The 25784-nt window shown below is 45.9% G+C and overlaps 1 protein-coding gene across 1 annotated transcript in view; it reads left to right on the top strand.

The window, feature by feature from the left end:
* Positions 1-24453, top strand: part of TSPOAP1 (TSPO associated protein 1) — a 36402-nt gene extending 11949 nt beyond the window's left edge. Inside the window, 24 exon segments of the mRNA XM_074261896.1 lie at positions 373-462; positions 683-805; positions 2003-2107; positions 2611-2661; positions 3244-3264; positions 4922-5123; positions 5932-6104; positions 8316-8428; positions 8873-8982; positions 9777-10586; positions 11004-11155; positions 11553-11945; positions 12036-12257; positions 14475-14657; positions 15369-16238; positions 16955-17054; positions 17305-17447; positions 18787-18879; positions 18881-18956; positions 19307-19378; positions 21512-21618; positions 21733-21804; positions 22176-22304; positions 23069-24453. Coding sequence (XP_074117997.1) covers positions 373-462; positions 683-805; positions 2003-2107; positions 2611-2661; positions 3244-3264; positions 4922-5123; positions 5932-6104; positions 8316-8428; positions 8873-8982; positions 9777-10586; positions 11004-11155; positions 11553-11945; positions 12036-12257; positions 14475-14657; positions 15369-16238; positions 16955-17054; positions 17305-17447; positions 18787-18879; positions 18881-18956; positions 19307-19378; positions 21512-21618; positions 21733-21804; positions 22176-22304; positions 23069-23098 — 4440 coding nt within the window. The 3' untranslated portion in view covers positions 23099-24453.
* The last annotated feature ends 1331 nt before the right edge of the window (positions 24454-25784 follow it).

The following is a 25784-nucleotide window of genomic DNA, read 5'->3' as shown; positions in this document are numbered from 1 at the left end:
GGCAGGGCAGCCTGTCCTAGCCAGTACATGGGAATAAGTATTTTTAGTGGGAAAGTCTTCAGCCCATCTATCCCCTGCTTCCTCTAAACCATCTTCATCTTTGGATGTAGAATCAGAACTCTGAGTTTGAGTCTTGCTTCTTATCTGCTTCTCTGGATTTCAGTTCCCTTCTTTCTAGATCTGTCGGGCTGTGGGTGTGGGGTGGGTGGAGTGGAGTGGACAAGAACTGAACTGGAATGGGGTGGGGGTGGGGGGGAATTTTACTCATGAGAGTTCATTAGTGAGAGAAGACTAATGCAAATGTGTTTGGGGTGGGTGGGTGGCTAGAAGCCCCAACGGGTGGCCATGGTTCTTTGTCTTCACTTCTACTAGGAACTCCAGCTGCGGAAGGCACAGAGTGAGAATGCCCGCCTGGTGGAGGAGAATTCTAGGCTCAGTGGAAGAGCCTCGGCAAAGGAGGAGGTGCCAGCCTTACATAGGGGAAACTGGGGAGGCCTGAGCGTCTTTCCCCTTCCTCTCCATGTCTCCTTCCAGGCTAGGCTGTTGAGCCATGGGAGAATAAAGCTGGGGTGTTGGGAGAATTGGGAGACTATAGAAGCCATCACCTTACTTCTGATTTGGCCTCCCTGGATTCCTACCTCCACTGAAGGCTCAGGGTCTTTCTGTCTCCCCCTCCATTCAGGTGGAATCTGAGAATGCAGAGCTGAGGGGCCAGCTCCAGGGGGTGACAGAAGAGAGGGACTCAGCCCTTCGGAAGAGCCAGGGACTCCAGAGCAAGCTGGAGAGCCTAGAGCAGGTGCTGAAGGTAAGCTGAGGAAAATAATAGAGGAGCAGGAGAAGAGGGAAAGCAGAAGTATAGGGAGTGAGGAAAGGAAGAGCTGGGGAACAAGAGGAGTATTGGTGTTCAGGGAGTTTGAGAAGATGGTGGTAGATTTTTTGTAAGGGGAAAAAAGCCTAGGGCTGAGGGGGATTGAGGATTGGCAAAGATGGTAGAGTAGGAGGAAGCAGTACCATGGTTTCATCTGAAGTAGTCAAAGAAGGACAGAACATACACACACAAACACAAACACACACACACACACACACACACACACACACACGGGTTTGGTGTAGAATTGAGTCAATTCAGAGAAACAGTGAGAATAGAGACAGAAGAAGGGAAAGGAAGAAGACTTATTTAGGGAAAGATTAGTCATAATTTAAAAAAAACACTTTTAAAGATTTTAAAATGAATGGGGATTTTTTTTGTCCATAAATTGAAGTTATTTAATAAACTTAATGCAGAGTTCATTTAAAAAAAATTTCAATTGGTACAGGCACATACCCATAAGGCTGCATACTCCAATAGCAGTCAATTTTATATGCAATTTCTCTTTTAGTTTTCAACATTTATCTTTATATGATTTTGATTTCTATTTTTTTCTCCCTCCTCTCCTCCTCTTCCTCCAAGAAGGCAAGAAATTTGATATATGTTATACACAAGCAATCATATTAACCATTTCCACTAAAATGAGGTTTTAAAAGTAAAAAGAAAAGACACTAAGAAGCTATGAATGGATGAGGAGAAGAGAGAAGATGGGACATACATAAAAGCAGATTATATAAAGAATAGAGCACAGTAGCTAAGCTCATTCTTCTCTCGCCACTTTCTTCTTGGTCAAAGTGGGGGTGGTGGTAAGAGATGAGAGATTTCTGGAGAACAGGATGGAGGTAAATAGTACCATAAATAAGTAAAACTGTGAATGTGAATGGGATGAACTAACCCATAAAATGGAAGTGGATGGTAGATTGAATTAGAAAGCAGAATTCAATGAGATATATTGTTAAGAAATACATCTGAAACAGATTCACACAGATTTAAACTAAGGTGCTGCTCTTTGTTGTTTGGCCTTCCTTCTCAAAGAGGAAAAATTTATTTTGCTTCAGTTAAACTAAAAAAATGGGGCATGGGGCTGGGGGCCAACAGGGATGAACTTGGTCATGGGGGCTCTGTGTGTTTCAGCATATGCGAGAGGTGGCCCAGAGGAGGCAGCAGCTGGAATTGGAGCATGAGCAGGCCCGGATAGGTTTGCAGGAGAAGCAAGAAGAGGTCTTGAGGCTGCAGCAGGTAAGGAGAAGGACCTCTATGATGAAGACTGAGGCTAGACTGGTTAAAAAGCATCACTTAGGAAGAAGGGAATGAGGAAAAGAGAAAGCTAGGGCTAGGAAGGAAGGAAACAGTATCAGATTGTGCCATAGAGCTTTGATGTATTTCCTCCATCAAGCAAAGGGGAAAGAGCAATTATCTCCCTCTGTACCAACCTCAGGTGTCCAAGAAGAACTTTACCCCTTGGGATGGGGTTAATATAGGTAAAGTTGGGGTCCTGGACCTGGTTATTAGATTATGCCCTTCCATCTTCTGGAGAGGATATGTGGGTGATATTAATTTTCTTCAGACTATCCTTTTCCTCTCTTCCCCCTTCCTGACTTATTCTCTCTTTTCCCCAGTTCCCTGTTTCTCCCACTCTGTGCCTCCTTTCTCCTTGGTTCCCCCCTCCATTCTCCTTTTCTCTTCTTTTTCCCTTGCTCCCTTTCCCTAACACCTCTATAACCTGTGACTCCTATCCACAGGCCCAAGCCCAGGCCAAGAGAGAACATGAAGGGGCTGTGCAGCTCTTGGAGGTAATGGGCATCTCAGGGACTGTGGCTGGGAGTGTAGGGGAAGGGCAGGGAGAACTATGGGAATTCCCTGGTAGGATACTGACTATCAATTCTAGGAAATAATGTTTCTGTCCACTGGGGCCTGAGGCAGGGGTCAGACACAGAAATATGCTATCTGATGTATGGGGGGGGTTGTACTGGGGTGAGGAGGGAAAGTCACCTGATGGGAGGCTCAAGGATCCATAGGCTTCTCAGAGGAGGGAGATGGATGTTAGCTCCCACCTGCAAGAAGAGAGAGCTCCTACTACAGTCTCACCTGAGGTGCCTGGAGGGTTCCAAGCTGCCTCCCCTCAGGGCTATAATTCTTCCACCTCCCCTTATGGGGCTACCCTCACCTCTGGGCATCTCCTTTCCTTTTAGGAGTTGCTCTCTCAGTCCTGGGAGTTGCCCTGCCTGGAATTGCAGTCTGGCCGATTCCTTTCCATTCTCCCCTTTTCTTTCTCCCTCCTCCTCCTTTCTCTTCCTGCCCCATGGGGCTAATTAAAAAACGTGTGGGCCAGAGGGGTTCTAACCTCTCTTCTGCTCTTTCTTTTGCTGCCTCAGTCTACCTTGGATTCTATGCAGGTATGCCTTTTTCTCACCTGCTGGCTCCCACCTTACCCTGGAAATTTTCCCTATTCATTTACCACAAGCTGACTTTGAGCATGTTCTCTCGGGGTTCAGAGAACAGGTCATAATAGTAATCAGAGGTGGGGGTGGGATTACACAAATCATCAGAGAATCTACTGACTCCCTCTTCCTTATCTGAAGAAGAAGCTACTTGGTTCCATCCTATTCCCCCCAACTCCTCCCTCAAAATCTCCCTCCCTTCCCCCCACCAAAAAACAAAACCCAAGACATCCTGTTTTTTAAGACTGGTTGTCAAAAAGTTCATGCATGATATCTCATTATTGGATTTGGAAGCAAATCTTGCTAGGCAGTGTGCTATGCTTTGAAAAATGTGTTGGACAGGCAGTCAAGGGACTTGGTCTTAATCCCCAATCTCTGTTTTCTCATCTATAAAATGAGAAAGTTGGACTAAGTGGTCTCTAATTCTTTCCAGTTCCAGAGGTCTTGATTCTATGCTACAGGCTGTAGTCCTCCAAGGGGAAATTTAGGAGTAGCATTTGGTTTATTATGATCTTTATGAGTCATCTTGAAGATGGAATTCCCCACCCCTCACCCCCAGGTCTCCAGTCTCTCTCTTCCCTCTCCCCTTTCTGTGGAAGGGGATTTGGGTCAGTAACAGTAGGAAGGTGAAAAGCTGAGAAAAATCCAGAATTAACACTGATTGGGATGAGGGAGATGCAGGGAAGGTGGTAACAGTCCCCAAGAACAGAAGGCACAAATGTATGTACAAAGTATCATTACCGTTTCCTAGGGTAGCAGCATGAGGATTGTGAATAAAGGCGCCATAAGATTTTTTATTTTCTTTTTTTATTATTAAAGCTTTTTATTTTCAAAACATATGAATAGATAATTTTCAACATTCACTCTTGCAAAATCTTGTATTTCAAAATTTTCTTCCTCCCTTGCTTCTATCTCTTCCCTTAGATGGCAAATAATCCAATATGTGTTAAATATGTGCAATTCTTATATATATATATATATATATATATATATATATATATATATATATATATATATATTTCCACAATTATGCTGCACAAGAAAAAAATCAGATTAAAAAAGAAAAAAAAATGAGAAAGAAAACAAAATGCAGGCAAACATGTTGTGATCTGCATTCATCCCCATAGTCTCTCTCTGGGTGCAGCTGGATGCCATAAAATTTTAAGATAAGATAAGATAAGTTTTTAAATCTAGAACTGGAAGTCTTAGGAGGTCATGAAATCCAAATTCCTCATTGTACAGATGGGGAAACTGAGGCCCAGAGAGGTTATGTGCTCAAAGTCACACAAGTAGTAAGCAGCAGAGATAAGATTTGAAACACGATTCTTTGACACCAGAGTGTGTACTCTCCCCTCCCTCCCCCAGTACATCATTCTACTAAAAGTCTAGAGCCCCCAAATTCTACCCCCAGCCCTCATTCCTTGGTATCTGACCCTGAAGGGAAAAATGGCATTTAATCCTTTGAGGAACAGTTTTGGGGAGGGATATCATCTTAACTCTGGGGGAGAGGAGACAAGAAAAGGAAGGGATATTCCTCTTTGGGGGTGAGGCAAGGGAACAGAGGCTGCCCTTCCCCTCTGGGGACTGGGGGCTCATGACCTGTGCTTCCCAGGCCCGGGTGAGGGAGCTGGAGGAGCAGTGCCGCAGCCAGACAGAACGCTTCAGTCTCTTGGCTCAGGAGCTCCAGGCTTTCCGAATGCATCCAGGCCCCTTGGATCTGCTTAGCTCAACCCTGGGTACCAGCAGCACTGAACTACCTCCTGTTCCTTGCTGCTGCTCCACCCCACAGCCCTTCAGGGGGCCCAGCCCCAAAGGTACAGGACTGAAATCATGGTATGAACTACCCCATTGCTTATTTTGGAATGTTTGAGACTCCGTGGCACAGTGGTTAAGGGCTGCGCTTGCCCTCTAAGCCAGACAACTCTGTGAGACTATAAGTTGCTCTAGAGAAGATGGTGATTTCCTCACCAAGTGCTTGCTACATCCAAGGAAACCACAGGTTCCTTCATCCTTCTTCAGGGTTAACAATATGATCTCCTTATAATAGCTCTATGAAGATATATTCGATGGGCATTCTACCCATTGTAAAGATGAAGCTGAGACCCAGGACAGTTGAAACTTGGCCTCTATCACTGGCACAAATCTCTCACTTGTTCTTTTGCAATACCCTACTCTTTTGCATAAGGGAAGTTATGGAGCTTGTGGTGTGTATAGATAGATAATTTGTTAAAAATCACTATTGGGAGTTAAAGAGGAATCATTGGATGAATAGGCAGCGTGGGAGAGCTAAGCCACTTCCTCCCCTCTCCCAGTAAATGTGGGAGAGGGAAGGAGCAGGAGAGTTTGGATTGAGAGGGAAGAATTTTCTCAAATGCAGCCTGGGAATTCTGGTAAATATTCAGGCCACAGGAAAGTTGTGAACACAGACTTCTTAGCTCATAGAGCCACACTGAAGGGAAAGTGTGGGGCAGATAGGCTATTTTCTTCTCCCCAGCTCATCTCATTGCTTTTTGGGGGAATCCTGAAGTGGTTGCCGCTTTCTTGGATGGGAGTCCCAGGGTGTGGAGAGACCACAGCCTGCCAACTGTCTTCTCTCTCTCAAATCTCCTATCTCTCCTCCAGATGCAGACCTCCTGCCCGGTTCTCCCAGGCGTGGTGCCCCAAGAGCTCCAGATGCAGTTTCTATCGCTCACTCTGGGGCCCCACGAAGGGCTGCCAAAAAAGCAGAATCTCTCTCCAACTCTTCCCGCTCTGAATCTATTCACAACAGCCCCAAGTCATGTCCTACGCCAGAGGTCAGTGTCCATCCCACCCCAAGTTGATACTCAGGAGAGGGAATTTAGCCTGGCTACCTCAGTCTGGCATCTAGCCCTAGTTCTGTGAAGGAGACCCTGTGAAGGGTCCCCTATGATTGTTCTTCTTCTGGGGGTTCCCTGAAGGATAGGTTGTATACTGCCCCTTGATGCACTGCCAGAGGGCTGGGGACAGAAGCCTTCTATGTCCTCAGGGTATGAGAGAGGAGCTGAGCAGAGCTCCCTGTCCTCAGAGGTTGGTTGTAGCCCTGCCTCAGGTTGCTTTTTGCCCTGATCCTTGGGGGACCCCCTGAGACCTCAGGGGACTACACTGGATAGAGACACGTTGGCGCCAGGAATACTTGCAGAGAGACTATTAATAAGAATAGCTATGCACATAGAGGGGCATCTCCCTGTTCCTAGGACGAGAGTAAGTAGAAAACTAGGTCTGGGATGGAGATGAGACCTAAACTTCTGGCTTCTTTGTTCTGAGCTCCGAAATTCCCTCTTGGTGCAGACTGTCCATTCATGGCAGTTATCCTATCTGTTCATTCCATTTGCTGCTTCCTTTGTCTTCCCAACATACAGTCCTTTTCCCCTCAGGGCTTTTAGTAGAAGACAAAAGTTTCCCAGTTACCAATCTCATGCCAAGCTCAGGAATAGGTGGCAACATCCTACTGTGGAATGGTGGGGCTTATGGAGCCATGGCAAGCCAAAATCACTTCTCTCCCGCTTGATTTTTCTGCTCACCACATCTATGTCCACCCAGTCCTGTTTCACACAGAGAGAAATATTGTATAACTCCAACTATGTCTCTTGTCAATATGCAGCCTCTCATTTCATCCTTTCCCTTTTGAGCCAGGTTCTTTAAAATAGGTTTTATAACCTAGGATCCATGGACCTCCCCCTTTCCCACATACATAGAAGGAGTCTGTGGATAGTGAAAAAAGTTACATTTTTATTTTCAGTAGTCTGTAATTAGGGTTTCTAAAACTTGGAATTTGTGAACTTGTTTTTAAAAAAATAATTATACTTCATAATTATTTTTAATAATTAGATATTTAAAATAAATTATATTTTTTATAAATTATATAAAAGTAATAAAATAATTATATATATATATTATATTTTTCATAATTATATGATTGGTTTCTTTTGAGATCCTGTGTATTCTATTTTATACATAGGAAAGGAGTCTGTAGGTTTTACTAGACCATCAAAGGGAAGTCCATGACACAAAAAAGATTAAGAACCTTTTGGAATGGGATGGTCCCATTTAAAATCCACACCCAAATTGTCAATGAAAATGTGTTCCCACATCGGGTCTTGTCCCTGTTACTTCCAGTCCTTTCTTCCTAAACTCAGTTCTCTACTCTCATGCTCCCAGCTTGGTCTAGTTCCCTATAACCTCCCACCTATATTATAACACGAGTCTCCTAATTGAGTTTAATTCCTTAAGTCTCTTTCCTTTCTGAATCGATATGCATATTTGCCAAAGTGATATACCCAAAGCCATTGGTGCATCTGGTATCACATATAAAGTCCTCCACTTGACATTTAAAGCCCTTCATGACCTGGATCCACCCTACATTTTCAGCCAGATATTATTCCCCTTCAGTGACTCTACAGTTGAGCCAAATTGTCTTCTGTTTTTCACACATGACATACCTTTGCACACCCATCTCTATTCTTCCATGCCTATAATGCACACTTTGTTCCTCATAAAGCTTAGCTGGACCATCCCCTTCTACATGTCTTTTCTTTAAAAAAAAATTTCCCTCCCTGCATTGTGGTGCCTTCCCCTCTCAAGTGCCTTCCTTTGTTTATATTTGGTATCTAGAACATAAATGCTGAATAAATTCTTATCGATTGATTGGTTGGAGAGGAACTCCCTCTGCTGGAAAGATGATGGAACAGGTCAAGCTGAACATTGACTAGGAAGCAGGACCTCAGGACTGTGATTGACCCAGAACGCTCCAGCTATTGTTACAGAAAACAAAACAAAAAAACACCCCCCCCAAAAAAAACCCAAAAGCATAGGATGCATTTGAATCATGCTATGTGCATATTTTAAAATGTTTGAGGCAAAACGTTTCATGCAGTCTGGGAAAAGCTTCTAATTAGGTTTGGCCTTGGGTTTATTCTCCTTCTCTGCCTTCACCGAATCCTAAAGCAGCTGATTTTTCTGTCTGTTTCCTCCTGTCATCCATTTAGGTAGATACAGCCAGTGAGGTGGAGGAACTGGAGGCAGACAGCATGTCCCTACTTCCAGAGACCGAAGGTGTCTTCAGAGGAGCCAAACTGCAGGTTTTCCTAGCTCGGTACAGGTGAGCATCCTTCCTGCCTCTCTTGCCACATCCTCTGCCTCTCCCCTCCTCCCTTCAAATGATCACTAACCCCTTCCTACCAGGCAAAGATACTGAGAAGAGGTGAGCAGGGAAGGCTCTGGAAGTGGGGCAAGCTCAGGAGGGTTGGGCAGAGAGACCTGAGCTGAGGTGTCCTCTGTGCTCTCTAAGCATTTAATACGCTTGATCATGTGTGTGTGTGTGTATGTGTGTGTGTGTGTGTGTGTGTGTGTGTGTGTGTGTGTGTGTGAGGGGGGAGGGGATTAAGGGAAGCAAACCTTTGTCTCTATTACAGGGAAGAATTTAGTTGTCTAAGATGGAGTGGAAGGTCAGAAATAAGGGAGAGGGAAGGAAAGAAGTGGGAGTGGGGAGGTAGTGCCCCCCTTTCTTATCTAGTGACCTTGCCTCTCCTACCACTCCTACCAGCTACAACCCCTTTGAAGGTCCCAATGAGAACCCAGAGGCAGAGCTGCCATTGACTGCAGGCGAGTACATCTATATCTATGGCAACATGGATGAGGATGGCTTTTTTGAAGGTAAATAGAGCAGGAAGATATTTTCTCCTGCTTGCCTTTAAAAGACCCCCTGTTCCTGAAGATTTTTCAGCAGCTGATCCCTCTTTTTAGATCAACCCACTTCTGTCTAGTTAGCACCATGGTGGCTAGAGCACTGGACGTGATGTCAGGAAGAACGGAGTTCAAATTATTTAGAAGTTCAGTGACATTGGACAAGTCACTGTTTTAGTTTCCTCAGTTATAAAATGGGAATAATAATATCTACTTCTCAGTTTTGTTGGGAGGATTGAGATAATATTTGTAAAGTGCTTGTCAGTCATCCAATCCACAAGTATACGCACTATGTGCGGTCTGGTGCTGCCCATTGGCCTTTCCAGTATTTAGAAATGGATGGCGTATTACACCCAGCGTCAACATACCCAGTCTTTTAACCGATCCCATCTGAAAAGGCACATGGAGAGAATTCCAGTTCCCTTAGCATTATAACTGCAGTTTGTCCAACTTCTCACCACCGCTTTTGGGGCTTTCTTGGTAGAGACACTGGAGCGGTTTGCTATTTCCCTCTCCAATCCACTTGACAGATGAGGAAACTGGATCAACAGGGTTAAGTGACTTGCCCAGGCTCACACACAGCTTTTCTGACTTCAGGCCTGGCATTGTGCGCACTATGGCATCCCCCAGCTGTCCTATGGTGGATTAAATTGCTTCAGATAAAATGCTTCAAATTCTCCATTGTTAGGACATTTAAGCAGTAATTTTCAGCTAGGGTGAGCCATTGGAGTCTCATAGTTCCCCTTCTTCGTTTCTCTGCTCAGGGGAGCTGATGGATGGCCGTCGGGGCTTGGTCCCCTCCAACTTTGTGGAGCGAGTCTCCGACGACGACCTCATGTCCTCGGTGCCCCCAGAGCTGATGGACCTGTCTCACAGCTCAGGCCCTGAGCTCAGCTTCCTCAGCGGGGGTGGGGCCGGTAGCAGCGGGGGTCAGAGCAGTGGAGGGGGCAGCCAGGCCAGGCCTGAGGAGGAGAGGAACGACCTCAGCCCCAGCCCCCTGCTGGAGCCCCCTGCTGTGCCTTATCCCCGACACCTGGCTGTCCTAAAACAACTGGCCCACAGCGTGGTGCTGACCTGGGAGCCTCCTTCGGAGGGGGCTGATGTTCAGGGCTACCATGTCTGCGTGGATGGGAAGCTGCATCAGACCCTGGGCCCAGGGAAACCCCGAAAAGCTGTGCTGGAGCATCTAGACCTGCAGTCAGGGTCCTGCTGGGTGGCTGTTCAGGCTCTGACCAGCCAAGGCAGCTCGGACCCGCTGCGCTGCTGTGTTATGGTAGGGGCAGGGGCTGGGCTGGCCCCCAGCCAGCTGCGGGTGCGCCGGCTGACTGCCACATCCGCAGAAATCACCTGGGTGCCCAGCAATAGCAACCTTGCCCATGCTGTCTACCTCAATGGGGAGGAGTGCCCACCTGCACGTCCGGGTACCTACTGGGGCACCTTCTGCCACCTGCGTCCTGGCACACCCTACCAGGCCAGGGTGGAAGCCCGGCCCATCTCACTTGGGCCCTCGGAGCCAAGCTGGGAGAAACTACAAAATCGAGCAGCTGTCATACATTTCACCACATTGGCAGCAGGTAGGAAGGCCGAGGAATGGCTCAGGGCTGGGCAACTTGGGGATTGCAGGGCAGATTGAGTTGTTCCCAGGAGAGAAGAGAGCCAGAGGCTTGGAACGACTCCCCCTTCCCTGGCAATGAACAGCGGAGCTCTTTGTCTCTTCAGGAGGTCCTAAGCTTAGATATGGTGGGACCTTAGATAGCACTCAGTTTACAGATAAGGAAACTGAGACTCAGAGAAACGACTTTGTCCAAGGTCACAGGTAAATGGCAGAAACAGGATCTGAATCCAGGTCTTTTATTCCAAACCTCGTGCTCACTGTTCCCTCTTTCCAAGGATTGTGTGTGTGTGTATGTGTGTGTGTGTGTGTGTCTGTGTGTGTGTGTGTGTGTGTGTGTGTGTGTACCCCTGACTGTCTATTCCCTCCCTCCCTCTAGGTCCCCCAGATGCCCCCCTGGATGTGCAGATTGAACAAGGCCCCTCTCCAGGGATCTTGGTCATTAGCTGGCTGCCAGTGACCATCGATGCTGCTGGATCGTCCAATGGCGTCCGGGTCACAGGTTATGCCATTTATGCTGATGGACAGAAGGTATCCCATTGGGATTCTGGGAGTTACAGCCATATTCTAGACTCTCCTAGGGAGGGAAAGGTCACTGACCCCTATTGCAAATGAAGGAGAAGACCCTCATCCCTCCCTTTCTAGTAACTCACAAACAGCCGACTATCCCGTACCTCATATAGTGATGTTGCAGTGGATTCTGGGGAGTCATTGTTGCTTCCTTGTGCCTAGGGATTTCCTTCCTTCCTTCCCCTGGCATTGTGTACTCTATAATGCTCTCCCCCCCCCCCCCCAGCTCTCCTATGGTTGGATTAAGTTGTTTCAAATAAAATGCTTCAGATTCTCCATTTTAAAATGGATTAGGAGATTTGGAGAGGGGACCTGGTGATGAGAACATGTGCTTAGGATGGTTTTTGTTATACCTCAGATTATGGAGGTTGCCTCCCCAACAGCAGGCAGTGTGCTGGTAGATCTGTCTCAGCTCCAGCTGCTACGGGTATGTCGGGAGGTGGTGGTACGTACCATGTCCCCGCACGGAGAATCGGTCGATTCCATCCCAGCCCAGCTTCCTCCAGCCTTGGCTCTGGCTTGCCCATCCCCTCTGGTTCTCAGAACGTCTGCTGCTGCCTTGTTGCCTTCCACAAGCCCAGAGGCCAAATCCCCTCCTTGCCCTGCCTCTCTGGGCCCTGGGGATCCAAGTCCCGTCCCTCAGCACCATGATCCTCCTGGAAGCCGAGACGTTTCAGGAGACCTCCCCGACAGCCCCTCAAAGACAGCAGAGAGAATCCCCCAAGAGGACTCCGCCCAGGACAACATGCAGGTGGATATTCTTCTGCCAGGCCGAGATCTTGGGCAGTTCGGAGTGATGCTGAGTCTCAAGCTTCTCCCTACTCATGGCTTCCTTTTTCAGGAGGAGACTGGAGCCCTTGCAGCAGCAGGGTTGGCCGCTGGAGGCAAGAGAAGTCAGAGCCCAGGGCTCTCTCTGTTGGGGAAGAAGGAGGAGGAGGAGGCAGCAGTGGTGGCAGTGAAGGGACCGGGAGAAAGTCCTGCCCCAGGAGCCCCAGCTGAGAGGATGCTGGGGGCAGAGGCTGGGCGAGGAGAAATTGGTCCTGGACCCCGAGCCAGAATCGAGGTGAGCACAGGAGGGTCATAGCAACTTTAAACTAAGGAGCTCTAGTTCCTCGTGTGGGACTCTTGCCCACCTTCTGTGGCAGACTAGTACCCTCTCTTTCTCTTTGTCTGTATGGCAGAATCTGACTTTTTCTCCCCCATTATTTAGATAGTGGAGCCCTATACCTATATGTGATTTCATTTTTGTCTCTCACAGTAACCCTGTAAGGTAGGAGGAGTGAGACAGTAGAATCTCAAGAAGGAAGAACACTGGCTTCCAAGACTTCCTTCTCCCTGCTTTACTCCATCAGTTAGTGCTTGAGACATGTTTTCATTCATCAACACTTTTGATGAGCTTCAACAATATTCTCCAACCTGTTTCTCTCTGGGGTCACCCACATTCTATGAAAAGGGGAAAAAGTTCAAGAAAGGAGGAATGGCTTACTCTACTGAAGATTACTGTGCAAAAGTTGGCGCTTACTATTGGCAGTGTGCTTATTTTTACTCTTTACTCAGAATAGGGGTTGAGTTTTCCTTAAAAGACTTTATTAATCTCATGGGGGAGAAGGGAGAATAAAAATCAGCAGAAGACAAGAGTGGATGAGTTCCAGAGTGCTAGGGTGGGACCCAAAAAGATTTATCTCTTTTATTCTTCTTATTAACTAGCTTATTTCTGATCCCTGAAGAAAACAGCAAGAACTTTGGGGGGGGAGGTGGTAATTAGAGTGGGGGACCCAGATCCTGTTGGGGGAGAGATCCTGAGACTTGAGTAGAGACTTCAGGATATCCCAAGACCTGGCAGTGTAGGCTGCCATGATTAGAGTGAGAAAGGCAGAGGTAGAAAGAAGCCATTTGGGGAACTTCCAATTTTATTTAATTCTTGCTAACTAGGTGCTAAACTCATGAACTTTCCTGCTAAAGGAACACTACTGTTGTCTATGCTTTCTAAATTCTGGCTCCCTAAATACTGGTTATTCTGTATCCAGCTATCAGTTATGTCTGCCACCATGATGGGGAAGAAGGTAGGAGGAATAGGGAATGGAGAGAAGGGCAGAAGAGGGAGGGACAGAGGGGAAGAGGAGAAGGAGAGGGAAAGATATAAGAGAGACAGAAACAGAAAGAGACAGAGACCACGAAAGAGAATGTTTACCTCCTTCCCCACAAGTTCTGGGTGCTTTCCTACCCCTACTTTCTTTCACATCTAGTACCACCTTCTGATGTCTGAGTCAAACTGACTGTCGTCAGTTCTTTCAGAAATCATTGTTAATCTGTCATAATTGCAAAGTTCTTCCCAGCCATAGAAAGGAAAAGACTATTTCTTCTTGGCTGAGATTATTATTCTGATTATCTCAGAAGAAGAAACTGAGTCCCAGAGAAGTAACATGGAAAAAATGCTGGCTTTGGAGTAAAATGAGGCAAAAATAGCTGAAATTTGGTGAAAATTCAAGCCTTAGCACTGACATTTAACTAGATAAAGTGACTCTAAGCCATTCATCTACCTTCTTTGAGCCCCAGTTTCTTCCTCTGTAAAATGAGAATAATATATATTCATACTACTTGCCTCACAGTGCTATTATGAGGAAAACATCTTGTTAATCTTAAAAAATACTATGTAAATGTGAATTATTCTTAATCTTATTGCTACTAATGTAAGTAGCAAATGCCACTCACTGCACTGGGACTCCATATCCCTTTCCCCTCCCTCTTCTTAGTTCTTTCTCCTTCTCTTCTAATCTCTTTCCTCAATTTCCTTCTTGTCCTCTCCTCATTTTCTTTCTTTCTCTTTCTCCCATCCACACCTTTCCCTATTTCATTTCTCTTTTTTTCTCTTTTTTCCCAATACTTTTAAATTTTTTTCTGCCTTTTCCCAACATCTTCCTATTTCTATTTTCTTTTTCTTCTTTTCCTCCATTTTCCCCCTTTTGCTGTCTTGCCCCTTTCTCTCCTTTCCCTTTTTCTTTCTTCATTCTTTTCCCTAAGTTTCTTGGGGGGGGGGGGGGGAGGAACTCCTTCCCATTTCATACATTTATGTTTCCTCTCCTTTCCTTTTTTCTCCTTCTTCATTCTTTTCCCTAAATATCTTGGATGGAGGGAAGGAACTCCTTCCCATTTCATAAACTTGTGTCTTCTCTCCCTTCTTTCCTTCTTCTTTCTTTCCCCTAAGTATCTTGGCTGGGGGAAGGAACTCCTTCCCATTTCATACATTTATGCCTGCTCTCCCATCCCTTTTCTGCTGCAGAGGGAGGATGCCAGCGAGGTTGGGGCCCGCCTGACAAACTCTCTGATGGACCACGGTCGAAGCTCCGACCTGTCAGACATCCAAGAGGAAGAGGAGGAGGAGGAGGAGGAGGAGGAGCCAGGTGCAGAGTGTCTCTCTCCCCTCCAACATGAGCAGACCATCACCAGGGAGACTGGTGCCAAGGTAATGGGTGTGAGGGAGTATAACATTGAGAATGGTTTTTCCTGGGCTACTTCTATTCCTATTCACCAACAGTTACTCCAGCATCTCTTGACCTAGTCACCTTGTTGAGCTTTAGGCAAAGAAGACCAGTTGGGTGAGATTAACTTCATGACTCCTCTTGGGAGTTTTTATTGCTTCATCAAGGAATGGTGTCTGGAAGAGGTCTTTTAGGATTGAAAATACTCTAGAGAGGGTAGACACAAAGCGCAGACTAAATGGCAGAAGGATAGGGAGGGGTACTCAGTGAATCTGGACTTGGATAAACAGAGTCGGATATCCTCAAGCTGGGGACTGGTGGTAAGGGGATAGAAGGAAGGAAGCATTCTTATTCAACCTCCATTAAGATATATCTATCACTCAACCTCACTTTCCCATTCTGGGGCTCAAATATCCAGTGAAGCCCAAGGATTGGAATGTGAGGAATCTCCTCCTGGCTCTGCCTTCCACGTGCTGTGATCTTCGGGAGGTCACTGACATTCTCTGGACATCTTCTCTCCTTTGATAGAACAGGGAGTGGTGTTCAGAGTACTTTAGAGGAAGCTGAGGGAGGGATATGTGATTGTCCCATTGCCGCCCTTGTAGCCCCAACTTCTGGATGGTGTTAACCCCTTTCTCCTCTTTCCCAATGATTCCTGCCTATTGCCCATGTCTTCTCCCGTATCCACACCCCAGCTGGACTCTTGTGAGACAGACAGTGATGAAGAGATCCTAGAGCACATTCTAGAGCTCCCTCTTCAGCAGTTTTGCAGCAAGAAGCTCTTTAGCATCCCTGAAGAGGAAGAAGATGAGGTGGAAGAAGAGAAGGAAGAAAAAGAGGAGGAAAAGAAGGGGGCAGGTGGCTCCTTGACTTATGCCCGCTTGCCAGAACCCCAGGGGGTGGGACTAAATCGCTCTGGCAATAGCCTCTGGGAGCTGAGGCCTCCCCTCTCAACCCCTGACTCTTCCCTTGGAAGAGACCCCTCAGAAGAACTTATTCCCTCTCAAGCTGGAGGGAGCCCCCTGGGGAGCCGGCGGAGGGGAGGGGGTTCTCCTGAGAAGTTATCTGCCCGCAAGAGACCATCTGACCTCCGAGAGCAGTGCAGTCGTCTCCTTGGCAGTAGCGGAACCCAGGGGTCTGGAAAGTCTGCTTCTTCTTGGGATAGGGGTGCACCCTCCTCCAGTGAGGGAGTGAAATGTGGAACAGAGACTAGTGGGAAGGGGTGGCCTGGCTTATCCCGGAGATGTTCCAGGGGCCTTGCACCTGACTCAAGTCTTGCCAGCTGTTTTGCCCCAAAGTGCTTGGAGATCAGCATCGAATATGACTCTGAAGATGAACAGGAATCTGTGGGCAGTGGCAATAGCATCTCCTCTTCCTCCTGCTGCCCTCGAGACGGGGGAGGCCGGGGCACTGAACCAGAAGGTGTCCCCTTAGGAGGGAGGCGTGGGGCACCCGGGGCAAACCCTGCCCCCAGCCACTGCCTTCGCCTCTCCAGCTGTGAGAAAGGGGAGCTTGAAAGGAAAGGCCGAAGTCTGAACTGTCGCGTGAAGGAGCCATGCCTTCGGGTCTGTGTCTGCCTGCCTTGGGCTTCTGCTGTGGTAGCTGCTGTTGTGCCTCCCTTCCCTGCTTCCTGCTGTGCCAGAGTGCTTTGTGGGCTCCACTGCTCATCTGCCAGGAGGTCCCATTCCATGCCATCTCCATCTGCAGGGCTGGGAGGCAGGCCCTCCCTCCCACCTGCCTCCACCCCACATGCCCTCTGTAGCTTCCCTGCTTCTGCTGGCTAGGACCCTCTTATTCTCCTGTCACTTGGAGGCTGGTATCAGGCTCTTCCCTGCTAGAGATCATACCAGACACCTGTGGCCTCTTGGCAAGGTGGCCGCTTGCCTTTGGACAAGGTAGCAGAGCACCCAGCTGGGAGGGGTTCACCAAACAAAATCTGAGGGGAGGAGTCTTTCTGAATGTTTATTCTCAGCCCTCAGGGCTGCAACTCCAATTCATTTATTTAGAGGAGTTTTAGAGGTCAAGGGCTGCAGAAGTGAGATAAGACTCTAGATCCAATTCTAGGATCCATCTTGCCTGACTCAAACAAAGTATTGGTGCAACTTAGAGGGAATTAGGAGAAGGTTCGAGGGAGAAGCATGTTGTGTCTGGCTTTTTTTGTAGTGTGCTTGGCTGCTGGGAAAGACAAGGGTGGTGAGAGGGAAGGGGGCTGTGTCAGGCCTAAGATGGCCTCCTGGGCACCAGTGGAATGGGGGATGATTTCTGACCCTTTTGTCTACAGACACCAGAGCCTAGAGAGCTCAGGGGCCAGGATGCTGCTGGACAGAGGGGCCCCCCCAGGAAAGGAAGTCGGCCTTCCAAGCTCGGGGCAGCTGAGCTGGGTGAGTGACTAAGAAGAGACAGAGATGGAGGAATGTTGGTTGGTGTGGGGGTAAATCCTTCCTTTCCCATTTTCCCAAAGCTGATCTTGTTGACCATGAGAATCATCAGGGCAGCAAGGGAAATAGGCTGGATTTGGATTTCAAAGGCCTGGATTCACATCCTGATTCTTCCAATTGCTCTTGTGCAAGGTGGAGTGAGGTTGGACTAGTTGACCTTAAAGCTCTTGATGGATGCTCTTTTGTCCCTTAGCCTTTCCAAGAAACCAGGCAAACCCTCCAAATGAATCTGTTCGAATCTTTGTGGCTCTTTTTGACTATGACCCTGTGTCCATGTCACCCAACCCTGATGCTATGGAGGAGGAGCTCCCATTTCGGGAGGGTCAGCTCTTGAAGGTAAGCCAGAAAGCTCTGCTAGCTGGTCCCTAGACAGCCCTAGTGGGTACTAGTACAAGAGGGGATCCCGGGGGTTTCTCCCAGGCCTGATCTCACTGTCAAACTCATCTGTGGAATGATTTGTGTAGATACATTTAGTGTTCACATACACACACACACACAGAATCTGTCCGTCTGAGCTCTTCTATGCTTCGATAATGAGATCATTGAGGGTTTCATTTAAGCTCTCCCTCCTTTTGGTAACAAATGGCTTTTCCCTACTGTCAATGTACATTTTATGTGGGTGTAACTTTACCCATGCTCTAGGTGGGGGTGGCAGTGGAAACTGTGAGGGGGAGTTGAACTAAATAGCAAGCAGCCTGAAGCCGGAGAGGTGGGTGGAACCCAGCAGACAGCCTGGTAAGGTGGAAAGGGCACCAAATTTGGAATGCAAGGACCTGGGTTTAAAGCCAAGCTCGGCCACTTGCTGCCTCTGTGACTCTAGGGAAATCTCTTAGCCTCCCCAGATCTTAGTTATTTGTAAAATGAGAAGGGAGGGTTTGGATTAGATCATGGATTCTTAGCCTGGAGTCTCAGAGGGGTGGGGTGAGGGGAAGGATAGTCTGTGAACTTGGATGGAAAATCAAATATTTTCACTGACCTTTAACTGATATTTAGCATTTCTGTTACATATGAGTTTAGGAAACAAACATTATGAAGAGAAGGGGCCCACCAGATTTCCCAAGGGGATTGTGACACAAAAAGATTGGCTTTTAAAAAGAATACCTCGGAGAGCCAAGCTCTGTCATTTGATAGTGTATTTTTTTTTAATCCACAAAGCAAAAATAAATAAATGAAAAGATGAATTTTTTTCCCCTGAAGTACATAATAACATTTTTGTATCAATTGATGTACTTGCTCTTCTAGCATTTAAGGTGCAATTCTAAATTCTAGAATTCTTTGAAAAAACTCAATCTTTGCCTTAGGAAACTTTGAGGGGAAGGAAGTCAGGAGAGCCTAAAGAATATGGGGAATTGAGAATATCCTGGAGATCTAGGCATGAACTGGTTCCTTTTACTCTAGTATGGGGTGCCAGTCACTGAAGGTCAAGTAGGGCAGAGAAGAGGAAATGATTGCTTTTGCATGAAGGGAGACTGAGTTAGTCCAGTTTTTTTGAAGTCTGGGGACCCATTTATTCATACATCACATCACACACATTTCTTCTCTTTTCCCCCATTTCCTCATCATTTAAACCCCCCTTCTATCCACTGTTCCAAAGATGTCGTGCTAGTCCTACAGTATGGGATGGGGGAGGCTGTGTTTGGCTAGCTACTAAGATGGATATGGTCTTTGTCCTCAGGTGTGTGGAGAAAAGGATGCTGATGGTTTCTATCGGGGAGAATGTGGAGGTCGAGTTGGTTATGTTCCCTGCAATATGGTGGCTGAGGTAGCCCGTGGGCAGCCCTGCGGTGAAAAGGCAGCTGCTCCAAAGGGGCTACATCCATCCTGACAGCCCTAAGGAGGGCTTAGGTATGATTTTCATCCTATTTCACACCACCAGAGAGCTGGCTAGGAGGTAATGGAGTTAGGGTCATAAAGAGGATATGCTTATTATTTTGGCAGGAGGTAGACAAGGGACCCTTAGCATCAGGCATTTGAAAATACACCCAGAGTTTCATTATCTAGAACATTCAGATGTTCCCAGCATGATTTAGTTAGGTAGGAGGGAAAGCCTCTGTGCCTTAACCACTCAGGTCCAGTTTAATTCCACAGTGGCCATAGAATCCCCAATGAGGAACTCAAAATGGCCTTTGGGCTATTTCCTCTCCTTTTCTGTCTCACTTTTTATCTCATGCATCATCTTCTCTGGCTTTGTTTAGGGAATGGCTCCTTCCCACTACTTGCTCCCCATCCAGCTGGGCCACCTCCCAAACCCCGGAGGTCCAAGAAAGGTAGGCAGTTGTTTTGGTACCCAATGAAAGGGGGCGTCAAGAATAAAGGCACTGTCTGACTTCCCAGGAGCTACTTGGAAGCCCAGAGGTCAACCCTCGCTGGGAGTAGTATCTGGAAAGAGAATTCGGACTGAGAATTAGGCATTCTTGATCCTGATAATAGTAAGCTCAATGATGTTTGGCAAATCATTTGACTACTTTTAGTATCAGCTCCTTCATCTATACAATAAGGAGATGGGCTAGATAGTCTCTAAGGTTTATTCTCATTCTATGATTTTCTACTAATTCTTTTTTTAAATGATATTTTATTTTTTCCCCAATAGCATGTAAATTTTTGTATGGTTTTTTTTTTTAAAGTTTTGAATTCCAAATTTTCTTTCTCCCTCCATACCTTTCCCCATATAGTAAGCAATTGTTAATGTTTTATACACACACACACACACACACACACACACACACACACAATCATGCAAAACATATTTCCATATTAGTTTTATTGTTAAAGAAAACACAGACAAAAACATGAAAAAGTAAAACAAAACATATACTTTGATCTAAATTCAGACTCCAACAGTTGTTTTTTTTTTCCTCTGAACGTGAATAGCATTTTTTTCATGATGAGTCCTTTTGGAATTGTCTCAGATTGTTATTGCATTGCTGAGAATAGTGGAGTCATTCACAGTTGATCTTCATATGATATTGCTGTTATTGTGTATAGTGTTCTCCTGGTTCTGTTCTGTATTAGTTCATGATGATGCTTTTAAAAAATATCTGTATAGTATATTCTTTTTTCCAATGACATGTAAAGATGATTTTTAACATTCATTTTTATAAGATTTTGAGTTCCAATTTTTTTCTTCCTTTCTTCTTTACTTCCTTCCTCCCCAAACTTGCAAACAATCTGATATAGATTGTATATGTACATTCATTTTTAACATCTTTCCATATATGTCATGTTGGGAAAGAAAAATCAGGACAAAAGGTGAAAACAGTATGCTTTGATCTGCATTTAGTCTCCTAGTTCTTTTCTTTGAATGTGGATGGCATTTTCCATCCAAAGTTTATTGGAATTCTCTTGGATCACTGTATAGAGCCAAGTCTATCATAGTTGATCATCTCACAACTTTGCTGTTACTGTGTATAGGGTTTTCTTCATCATGAGAATCTTTTTAAAAAAAATTAATTTTATATATATATATATATATATATATATATATATATACATATATATATATTTATTTTTTAAATCACCTAAATTTCCCATTGTATCTTTCCCTGTCAAGGAAAAGCCATTACATATAATAGAGAAATTGTTTTTTGATTCTGATCTAGGAGAGGTGGGGTCAGTATCCTACCTGAGCCTGAGGGAGGAGGGAGAAGGAAGAAAAGAAGGGACTAGAGAAACCTAGGAATCTTGCTTATGGCTGAGCCAGAGGTGGGCCTAGCCCTATCCTGGTTAAGGGTCCTAATGAAGCAAATATTCAAGCTTTGCTATCTAATAGCAAAGGAGATGGAGTGAAGGACAAAATGATACAACCCAATATGCAGTAGGTAGAATACTGGGCTTGGAGTTATGACAATCTTGAGTTCCGCTCCTGTCTGCAGACACTAACATGACACATTGCATGTAATTTTTAGCCAATGCCAGCCTGTTTCCTCATCTATAAAAATGGGGGTAACAATAACACCTACCTACATCACAGAATTTTTATAAGAATCAAATGAAATGTAATTGTAAAGTGTTGGCAAATCTTAAAGTTCCATATTAATGCTGTTATTATTGTCATTATTATAACACCTCTATGATGGACCTTAAATATAAAAATGAGGGATATATTTTTGGACATGGTCAATGTAGAAACTTGCTTTGCTTATTTGTTATGAGAATTTTCTTTCTTTCAATTACTCAATGCAAGTCAGGAGTGGGAGGAAGAGAAAATAAATTTTTGTTAGTTGAAAAAAGAAAGTTAAATTTAAAAAATTGTTATGCTCTAACCTCCCCTTAAGGAATAATGCCTTGTAGAGAAGGCCAATCTAAGCTTCTGATCACCAGCTAACGGGATGGGAGGAGGGGAAGGGGTAAGGGAGCTTCAGGTAAAAAGAAGAAAGGATTTGTACTTTGTTCCTCTTCAGGCTCCTCTTCTCAGCCAGAAGCCAGGGCTAGCCCCAGCACACCCCGTTCTATGGTGGCTGCCTTTGATTATAACCCTAGAGAGAATTCTCCCAATGTGGATGTGGAGGTAAGGTATCTTTCCTGCAGAGAAAAACCCCTGGTTGGAATTCTCCTAAGGTGGGTTCCCTGGGCACTGCCTTCGCCCAGGCCTCTGGAGTTTACCTGGGCATTTCTTCTACAGGCTGAGCTGTCCTTCAAAGCTGGGGACATCATCACAGTGTTCGGGGCTATGGATGATGATGGCTTCTACTATGTGAGGGGTGGCAGATAAGGACTTTATCTTTCTCTCTCTCTGCTCTCTAGTTTCTGGTTCCTTCAGGGTTGGGCATATGGGGTAGGGGGAGATACCAGGGAAAGGTGGGGAAGGGGAATCCCTGAAAACTGGGAGGGTCAGGGCAGGAGAGATCTAGCTTTAGACTCTTATTTACCTCCAGCAGTATTTTACTGATAAAGTAGCCAAGGTGGTTGGTGTGGGCCACATGCCCTGCTCCTGGGAAACTTAGTTAAAGGGAGAGAGATTTGGGATTTAGGGAAGGGGTCTCAGAAATCTGGTCCACTAGGAGAGAAGGTTCCCTGTGATACTGCATGGCGCCCCCTCCAACATCCTTGGCGTATTTCTTACAGGGAGAGCTGAATGGACAAAGGGGCCTTGTCCCATCCAATTTTCTGGAGGGTGTAGTCACTGGGGAAGACAAGAGGGTAGCTGGACCACCCAAGGAAAAGGATTCTGGGGTCCATACAGCTGAGAACCAGGTAAGCACAGAACCAGTATATCAGCCTCCTCTATCTCCCCTTAGACATACAGAAGGAGACAGGGTACCTCAGTTGTTGGGGCAGCAAGACTAGCCCCCAGACCACAGTCTGCTATCACAGGGTGAATGGTCAGGGCCCTGGACAGTCTAAAGCGGAGAGCCTGACCCCAATCTAGGGGAGGGGAGGGCAGAAACTATTGTGACATAAATGACCAGTAAATTGGAAGAGATGGGTAATAAGGAGTCTGGGTAACTAACAAAGTGGAGAGTGAATCCTTAGATATTCCAGTCATCCATATGGGGTTCAGGCTCTCCAGATCTCTGGTACCAACCATGACTCACCCCTACTTGGGCACTGGCTGAGGGCGGAAGCTGGATTAGCGGGTAATCCCACTGTTGTGGGAGGGTAGGTTGAGCTCATGTCCCAAGGACTGTTTACCCTCTGTATTCTGCTGCCTGCTCTGCTGGGCCAGCATCCCTCAGGAGGAAGATCTGGTCAGATCTCCACTTCGTCTCCTAGGACCTCCTGAGAGGAGACCCTTTGAGTGAGAAGATACCTATTTTAGCCCTTTGCCAAGCAGGCCCCCATTTCTTCCTTTTATCTCCATGGGACCTTTTTGGGGGACATGGCATTAGCTGCATGAATCTGAGGGAGTGAATGAAGGGCATGATGTGCAAATCAGGAGCAGCCTCAGGACCGGGTGGGCTGGGTTTGTGCGTCTGCCAGTAGTAACCCACCGCCTCTGTTTATTCTCGGCTCTTCAGAGAATGAGGAAGAGAAGAGTCCAGTGCTAGATGGACATAGATATGTAGAGTGACATGTAAGTGGGGGAACATGTCCATCTCCCCCAATCTCCCTCCATTCCATGTACCTTTCCAGATACTTCACTTCTCACCCACTCTTCTCTTGTCCCTAGCCTCTTTCATTCAATAGAATAGCTCCCCTAGGTCAATACTGTATGTTTTTAATCCCTAGTCCCTTCATGATTGTTGGTAGTAATAGTGACCATAATATATGTCATCCATATTATTAATTAATGATTTGTTTAATTCTATCAAATCAATCATGTTATGACATCACATATATGACAATGTATTATGACATTGCATATATGACATAATATATTATGACATAACATATATGACATAATATATCCTGTATCAAGAACATTTTATGATATAGGATTCTAGTATTATAACAATGTGCTTGATAATAACTAGAAGAACCATGAATACCAATTATGGATTCATCTCTCCAGTCACAAATACCATTCTTATTAGCAATCTCATTATAATCTTATAGCCGGTGAAAATGACTGAGCTTTTTTTTATAGCCAACTCTCAACCTTGAGGGATATCCTGAATATTTAGATCATGTATAACCTCAAAGCTTTTCAACTGAAGAGGGTTTACTTCTGTCTCATCTTAGTTTAGGATTCCTTTAGTTTAAAAAAAATCCTTTTAAAAAAGTCTAAATATTGATGCCCTCTGATTTTTTTCCTCCTCTCACTCCTGCCCCTAAATAGCACCCTCCTTTGTAATTAACCATGGAGCATAATTAAGCATAAACAAATCACCTGTTGGCTGATTGTGACAATGTAGCTGCATTTCTTACCTATTATCCACCAAGTATCTGGTCAAGAGGCAGGAGCCTTGCTTGGCCATCCTATTTCATTGCCCTTGGTCTCTGTCTTTCCTGTAATTTCTTTAGCAGTTTCCTCCTTCTCTTCCTCCTCCTTCCTCCCCTCATAGGGAAGCAGGAAAGATGAGAAACAAAGAGTCTGAGTGATCTCAGATGAGTTTATCTACCTCTGGGTAACTGAGAGTTGGCTTCCTAGAATACCTAGTCTGAATCGGGTAACCCAGAATATGGTATTAGTTCCTATTCCATGTCACACCATCTGGGGCCATAATGCCATGGGAGTGGGGCATGATGGTGGGAACTGGGGCCAGGTCATATGAGGGGATGAACTTGTTGGGATTGGATTTGTTTTAGGGTGGTGGGTATAGATGTTGGAAGGAAAAAAAAAAAAAACCTTTGAAGGAGAGAAGAGTGAAAAGGAGCCTGGGGCCAACAGGAACAAAGGGGCTGGTAAAGCAATACTACATGTTGTAAAAAAAAAAAAAAAGTCAGAGGGTGAATCAAAGGATATAGATTAAAGCTGGAAAGAATCTCAGAGGACATGTAGCCCAGTTCCTTTACATACATCTGGAGAAACTGAGAGCCAGAGCAGATAAGCCCGAAGTCACACAGGGAACAAATGACAGAAATGGCATTTGAATCCCAATTCCTCTGAATCCATTCCTCCTCCATCGCTTTTGCAAGATTGTGTGTGTGTGTGTGTGTGTGTGTGTGTGTGTGTGTGTCTGTGCCAGATTTGGCAGTTCCTTTGTTCTCTCTCCTTTCCATGTATCCCTTATGAATTCTGTCTCCCAGGGATGAGGCATGACATACAGGGCTAATGTTACAGAAGAAGGAAATTTAGAGAGGGAAGTTAAGTTTTAAGTATCAGTAAAGGTTTAAGTATCACAGAACTGAATTGGGAGTAACTGTATCCTGCTCGAGGGGACTGGATTGAATGATCTCTTATAGTCTTTTCCTAGTGGAAAGAGTCCAGTTTGGACATTCCTGGTTATTTCCAAGACGCCTTTTTAGTGATTTGAAGAGCAAAATAACTTCCTAAAGCTGTGCTGAGATGGTCTCCCCTTTGTCTTTTGGGGCGAGGGCGATCCTACTTCTTTCCTCTCAGCCTCTGGACCAGGTTCTTTGGGCAGAAGAGAAAGGTTCTTCTTGGAGACTCCTCACTTACAAGGAAACCCAAGAGGAGCAGGTGGAGAGGGGGGTCAGTCACCTGTCGAATGACTCTTCCCATGTTTAACTAGCCAGGAATTTGTCCCAGTCAGCACAGTTTCCCTGCATTGGCTCTTTCAAGAATGGGGAAGATGGGGTGACCAGCTTAAATGTTAGAGCAGGCATTAGAGATCTTACTTATGTGGAGGAGAAACCTTAGGAATAATTCATAGAGGAATGGGAATAAAATTGAGGATCCAGGTCTCTTTCCTCTATTCACTCTTTTACCTCCTCTTCACAGGTGGAAGGGGTCTGGCCTGGGCAACCAGATGGGGCAAGAATTGGGATGGGAATCACCACCCCTACCATTGCCTCCTTTTGTAGTTGTAGGGTGGGCAGAAAAAGGGGAAGAGGCTTTAGGGGGCTGGAGCTGGGGGTGGCAGGGATAGCTAAAGGAAGGGGCCTAATTTAATTTCCGTTCTTCTTCTCCTAACCTCCAGCTCCAGTCTGCCACTGCCCAGGATCTGACTGGAGCCCTGCCATGCCCTCCCTGCGATCTGTGCCCATCTCATCCCCATTCCCTTAGGCCTGGGAGCACCCTTCAGACCAAGTCGGGGGAATCATTGGCTCCGGCCAAGAAGATGCGGGGCCTCATCTCCAAAGGAAAGCACCTCCTTCAAAAACTGGGCT

This window comes from Sminthopsis crassicaudata, chromosome 4 (assembly GCF_048593235.1).
Source record: "Sminthopsis crassicaudata isolate SCR6 chromosome 4, ASM4859323v1, whole genome shotgun sequence".
NCBI lineage: Eukaryota > Metazoa > Chordata > Mammalia > Dasyuromorphia > Dasyuridae > Sminthopsis > Sminthopsis crassicaudata.
This window is presented reverse-complemented; position numbering and strand designations above follow the sequence as displayed.